General features: G+C 32.2%; 1 protein-coding gene across 1 annotated transcript; it reads left to right on the plus strand.

Moving 5' to 3' along the window:
• Positions 1-5,601: 5,601 nt before the first annotated feature.
• LOC141546915 (olfactory receptor 5D18-like) lies at positions 5,602-6,546 on the plus strand. Its single transcript, XM_074275083.1, has one exon. The coding sequence runs from the start codon at positions 5,602-5,604 to the stop codon at positions 6,544-6,546; it is 945 nt and encodes a 314-aa protein (XP_074131184.1).
• The last annotated feature ends 664 nt before the right edge of the window (positions 6,547-7,210 follow it).

Consider the following 7,210-nt stretch of genomic DNA (forward strand, 5'->3'; position numbering starts at 1 on the left):
TAAAGGATATTTCTAAACTCTTGATCCTTGCAGAAAGTCCAAATCAGTACCTGCCAAGACTTCTGCTCACTGTGGAGAGACCCTCTTCTTAGTGGGGGAAAAAAAAAAAAAAAAAAAAAACTTTTCTTATTTTTCTCTGCCACTGAAGAAGTCAGTCTCTTAGCAAAGATGACTTTGTAAATAATTCCTGTCAATACCCAAAATAAAGAAATAATGAAATTTCTCATCTCCAATGATGCTTTGCTTAACTCATGAGTGGTTACACAAGGAAGCTATCATCCTAAGTGATAGAGGAAAAATATTAAATGATCTACTACTATTGAATAATCCTTGAAATTTTCTAATTTGACATTTCAACTATAGATATTAACCAAATCATCATAAGATTAATACAAAATAATTATCTAAGCAGAAAATACTACTGGTATTTCAAAAAAGTGCATCTCAAAAAAGTCAACACAAGAGAGACAAGGTTCTCTCTAATGCCTTGTATTGTTGCTAATAGAGAGGGGAAAAAATAAGTTAGAGATCAGTCAGTCTCCAGAGCCTAATTCCCAAGAGTCTTAGAGACAGATGTAAGATCTTCTTCTAAATTCCCAGGCTTAATTCCTCACACTCTATAAGAGATTAATTCTTTGTTTCAGTTTACACAGGGGATGACATGGAAAGAATGTTATTCTCCTTTCCCTTTCAGTGAAAATCAGTAAAGTTTTCACCATATTGGATGTATATAACCACTGCTGCTCTAAAATTGGTCAGCTATAATTTTTTGCTGGTGTTTTATAATCATGGAAACACTTTTTTTTTTTTTCACACACTTATAGCTTATTGAATTTCTGAACTAAGAAACTTATGCTGAGGCTCCCCTTTCCTGGGGAGAAGCTATACTTGGGCAAAGGCTCCCCCTTCTGTCTTTACCAGGGACTATTCAATAGAAATTTTCTTCTGCAATTCAAGTCAATGAAGAAGTATTTATTTTTTGTAAGTACCTTCAATTCCAAAGGGCCCACAAAAGGGGTGGAAGATTCATTAAAAGGGGGACTATCTGGGTATATATGGATTTGTGTACATGTGCATTTATATATCTATATCCATATGTTTTTGCATCAGAGCTTCTATCAGATAGAAGATATTAAATATTAGGTCCTAAAATACAACAGATGGTACTTAATAACAGCTGTTTATGAAGTACCTATTGTGTGTCTGATGGTGATTTTCAGATACAATCTAATTTAACCCTGATGGCATCTCTGAAAGTAAGGTACCCATATTATACCCCATTTTGCAGATGGGGGAAACTGAAGCAAAGAGAAGTTAAGTGAATTCCCTAGGTTCACACAGCTAATAAATGTCTGATTCTGGATTTGAATTTAGATCTTGATATGTGAGGTGTAAAGCAAGCACTCTATTTACTGTTCTCCTAGTTGCCACAAAGTACTATTGAATGTTGTACTTTAGGGCTCTCTACTTGAATATCAAGTACCCTATTGTTTGTTTTTTAAAGAGAAAAAATAGACACTAGTTGGAGCCAACATGGCAGAGAGCATACTGGTCTTTGTCTGAGTTCTTTCTGGTTTCCCTGAGATTAAGACCCAGATTAAGCCTCTGAATGAGTTTTGGATTGACAGAATCCACAAATATTTGAAGTATAACAAATTTCCAGCAGAAGATATTTTGGAAGAATTTCAGGAAAGATCTTTCTCAATCAGGCAGAGAGGGGAATGTGACTCAGCCCAGGGACCTAGAGCAGAGAGGTCTCTGAGCTCTTGTGGAATCTCCTGGTGGGCTCTAAGTCAAAATACAACAGTTTTGGCTACTCTCTCTGGGTTCACAAGGCAGTGGATTAGTCCAATATCTATGGGACCTCCAACACAACTACAGATGGCAAATAGTGAGCTCTTGAACCACTGCATAACAGGGGACTTGGTCATGCCCACCTAGCTCAGGAAGGAAGTGAGCAGTACCAGTCTTAGGTCAACATGAGCCTGCTGTTGTCTGTAGAGGAAGCTTGGGATAATTTCCCCTCTTCCCTAAGAGCAGACCTCCACCTTTAAAAATGAGGTAAAATGAAAAAAAGAACTTTGACCATAGATACCTATTATCAGGAAGAGAAAAAGAGACCTCAAACCCTGAGAACACTAAAAGCAAAATGTTTCCAGAGTACACCATTTCAAAGGGTGATAGGAGCTGTTCTTCAACACAAAATGCCTTCTTGGAAGAATTCAAAAAGAATTAAAAGAGAGTTAGAAGTAAAATGGGAAAGGAATTGAGAACTTTGGAAAAGGAAACACAGAAATTGTCTAAAGAAAATAGCTCCTTAAAATTAGTTTTGGCAAAACAGAGAAAGAAAACAATTCCTTGAAAACATGATTTGTGAAATGGAAAAAAAAAAAATCCAATAAATAAAACAATTCATTTAAAGGTCAATTGGCTAAATGCAAAAGGAAATAATAAAAAAAAGCTATCTGAAAAAAACAACTCACTAAAAATTATAATAATTATTATAATATATTATAATATATGTTATATTATAATATATTATAAAAATTATCAAATAATTATTAGAATAAATGGAAGTAAATGACTCAGTGAGACATCAAGAGTCAAACAAAACCCACAAAAGAAAGAATAAACAACTATTATGAAAATTTAGCAAAAAGAAGTAAAATTCTTATATCCAGTAGTCTTCATCCATTATCCATTAACTATGAAAACAATTATGGTTTGTGGAGCCTATGGTTTATTTTACTTGTACCCAAATCTCATTATAATATTATATCATACAGTATTATATTGTTATTTTCAGTTCTGCTTTTATAATTATTGTACATAATTTTGGGAAGAAGCAACTGTGTTGTGATCTCTTCCTCTGCTTAAAATTAATAGTATCTGATTGCTTACTAAACAAATTATAAATCTGACTTTTAGCATTCTATATCAAACTGAAAATTTATTTCTTGGTCATATTTCATGGCTTATTAATGATATCTCTGGTAATACATACCTAGAAATAAATCTCAACTTTTATCATTCAAAAAATTTTTTCATTTCAACTCTATTGCTTGCTTACACAATTATGGAATATTAGTGGTGTCTGTAGGGATTCAGACCTAAAATATCTTCCTTTAAACACTGTTTCCTACTTCTTTCAAGGCTTACTTTCTTCAAGCACTTTTTCTCTACATTCTTCCCTTTCATACAACTCCCTTATATTCTTGATGAAGATTCCTCCTCTTCAATGTCTTTTCAGGTAAATTTTATATAAATGTCCTCTTCCTATCTGTAGTTATCTGTTTCTTGAATCTTAGTCTATTCTGAGCTAGATTTAGATTATAAAATCCTTGAGAGCAAAATTTTTCTTATCTATGCATAACACCATTACACTCATGTCTTCTTAAATAAATGTTGTCTAATATAATTTAATTGAATGAAGCAATAGTGAATCAGAGAGGTCTTGTAATCATCTCAAAAGTTAAACATATAAAAGTTACTTAAGCAAGGCTTATTTGGAAATCTTATTCTAATAGTATTTTTTTCCTGTTATCCACATGGTACTTTTAAATATTGAATTTAAGCTCACCATAGAAATGTCATCATCAGAAATTTGTTCTTTGAGGTAAGTTTTCTTTCTCAGTCATAACTTGTATGAAAATAGTAAGTAGAGATATCTCAAGAATCTAAAACACAGAGGAAATTAGGAATAAATAATTCAAAGGGAATTAATAGAATGTGGCAATGCAAATATATAAATCTTATTAAAATCAAACAAAAACCTTAAAATAGAAGTGGAATGGCATTGTACATTAAGAGATGTATCAATTTGACAAAATATAAGAATGTGAATTGAGTTTAAAAGATAGCATACACACAAGTAACATCCAGTTAAGATATAAAAAATAGCATGGATATCAATTTTTACTGAAGACTGTTAGGAGACAAAGAACAATTACATGACATATTCCTAAAAATGATCACAAACCTGACAAAGAGATATATTATAGGAATGTCTGATCATCATCTAATTAAAATTAGATCTACTAATGATTTCTTTAATGTCCTAAATATAACTTATTCTTTAAATAGATAATTAAAAAAGGTCATGATTATTCTGAATTTGATTCCATCACTAAAATGAAATGATTGTTGGTATGTGATAATGGATCCTCTCATGTAGTAGTTACTACTATCTTACATTTTGTGATAGGAAAAAAAAAGAGAGCGAAAGGCATGGAAAATTGGTGTACCCTCTATTTTTTAATCATTTCCATCATGTCCAATTCTTCAGGGAATTTTTTCCCTGATTTTTTTGTTTGTTTGTTTTTGTTTATGCTTTGTTTTTTGGCAAAGATACTGAAGAGGTTGGGCATTTCCTTCTCTAACTCATTTTACATTTGGAAAAACTGTAACAATAATTTGCCTAGTAATTCATACTTCCTTCCTGGAAGTCTTCCTGACTTCCTGGCCCAACATTCTATCTATTGTGTCACTTAGATATCTGATACACACTATAGAATATAGAAAAAAGCAAACTCAAAGAGGCATGGACTAAAATTCCATAGAAGAATTCCTTATAGAAGATAAAGGAAGTTCTTAAAAATAAAATTCTATAGATATAAGATATACAAATATGCCTATATACACACATATACATATACACACATGCATATATATATATATATATATATATATATTAGCTGTCATATTGATGATAATGATGATATATGTGTAGATATAGCAATAGTACCTACTTTATTTTTTAGCAGCTTACCTTCTGTCAGGGGGAGACAATATACTTATATATAAGATATAAGGATAGAGAGTGGACCCATGATTACATTTGTATACTGAAATTCTACATGCAGTAAATTACGTCTACCAATGGAAGTTTATGCTTTCCTAGCAAATTATAGTATTACGCACTTATCTTAATGGGAGTTTAAGTGACTTGCTCAGGATCACAAAGTAAGGGTTAGAAACTATATCTTCTTGACTTTGAGCCTAGCCTATTTAATACATCCAAATGTCTTTGTGTAGAAAATAATAGTTTGAACTCAAATTTTAAAAGTTGAGGGTGAATCAAGATAAGTTTTATATACAATGTTACTCTTTGAGAGAAATTAGGGATTCTAAGAGATGGTCATAGGAGTCTTGGTAAAGCATGTGGGAGAGGGCATTAGAAAGAAGAATTCAGATGTGAAGAGAAATGGTATGATATTCATTTGATCCTAAAGGTCAAATGGAATCAGTGGATATTTTTGAGTACTCTCGTGACATGATCATATATGTGCTAACAATGTCAAACATTAATACCAGAAAGGGGAAGGAAAAGTAATGGCTTAAAAATATGAGAAGAAAATTTAGGTTTGATATAACCTTAGGCTACATTGCAATCAATCCAAGTATCCACATAGTGGGCTTCTTTGAAAAATATTAGGTTTGACCTCACCGAAGGTCTTCAAGCAATGATGAGGTGATCAACTGAGAGGTAAAAGTTGGAGGGAGAGATTTTTTTAATGTATATATGGGTAGTTTTACACGTCAATATTATGTTTCATGCTGAAATGTGATTCAAAGACTTTAAAATTCTTCTCAACAGGAACTATGACGAGTGTTGATCAAAATCAGAGTTCTGAGATTACATTCATCCTGTTAGGATTTTCTGATTACCCAGATCTTCAAGGATTCCTCTTCTTTGTATTCCTGGTCATCTATGTGGTCACAGTGGTAGGAAATCTCATGATGATTTTCATCATCTGGATCACCCCTAAACTCCACACTCCCATGTACTTTTTCCTCAGTAACTTGTCCTTTGTGGATTTCTGTTACTCTACTACCATTACACCTAAATTGTTGGAAATCTTGGTTGTAGAAGACAGAGCCATCTCATTCCTGAGCTGCATAACACAATTATGTCTTACAGCCACTTGCGTGGTAACTGAGGCTGTCTTGTTGGCAGTGATGGCCTATGACCGTTTTGTGGCCATTTGTAATCCCCTATTGTATACAGTTAAGATGTCTCAGAAAATCTGTTTTCTCCTGGTGACTCTGGCATATTCATGGGGAATATTATCTTCTATTGCATTCACTTACTCTCTGCTTGTGTTAACATTTTGTAGAACTAACATAATTAATAATTTTTTCTGTGAATACTCTGCCATCTTTTCTGCATCTTTCTCTGATAAACAACTTACAGAGATAATCCTTTTCAGCCTTACAAATTTTAATACATTTTGCACATTCTTGGTTATCCTCACGTCATATCTTTTTATCTTAGTCACCATCATGAAGATGCCATCAACCAGTGGGAGACATAAAGCTTTCTCTACCTGTGCTTCCCATTTCACAGCTGTTATCATTTTCTATGGGGCCATTCTTTTTCTGTACTGTGTACCCAATTCCAAAAGCTCATGGCTCCTAATCAGAATTAGCACTGCTTTTTATTCAGTGGTGATTCCCATGCTTAATCCCTTAATATATAGTTTGAGAAACAAAGATGTAAAAGAAACTGTTAAGAAATTAATGGACGACAAAATATGCTTACAGTAGAATTACTTAGATCGATGATATCATCTAAAATACTTACAGAATTTGCAGTTACATTTGTTGATTTAATATCTTATCCATCAATAAAAATGAGAACTTTTATATAAAGAAGAAAACAGAGGACCATATGTGGAACTTTTTTCTTATATATAATTTGCTATATGTTTTTTAAACGCATAATAAAATCACATAATTTTCAAAACTGCCATGCTTCTCTGTGATCTCTTTGGTACTCTTCTGACTATTAAAATGTTTTAATGCTCTTTCCATTCTTCCCTCCCTTCCTTTTTTGCTTCCTCCCTCCTTTCCTTTTTTTTTTTGTATACTCCAATTCTATATTTAAAATATTTAGAGCATATTTTGAATTATGCATAATAAAATGATAATAATGCAGATTAATAATAGCAATAATGATGTGGAATTACATTTATATCCTGAAGACATTCATATAATGAAATTCTTTTCTTTTTGATTAGTCCAATGTTTAGCAAGGATCAAAATCTAGAAGATAGATATTATCCTATAAATAAATAAAGCATATGTTAAGTGAAGAAAAATCGAGAAACATCTTGTAATTTATTCATTAAAATAGAGATACCTTCAGAGTCTTATGTCAAAATCATAATTTTAAATTTGAGAATAAAACAATTTTAGTGATCCTTCAAGA

Source organism: Sminthopsis crassicaudata, chromosome 6 (assembly GCF_048593235.1).
Source record: "Sminthopsis crassicaudata isolate SCR6 chromosome 6, ASM4859323v1, whole genome shotgun sequence".
Classification (NCBI taxonomy): domain Eukaryota; kingdom Metazoa; phylum Chordata; class Mammalia; order Dasyuromorphia; family Dasyuridae; genus Sminthopsis; species Sminthopsis crassicaudata.

What these genes read in the sequence shown, in the direction of transcription:
- LOC141546915 (XM_074275083.1), top strand. Translation starts at nt 5,602, where the DNA reads ATGACGAGTGTTGATCAAAATCAGAGTTCTGAGATTACATTCATCCTG.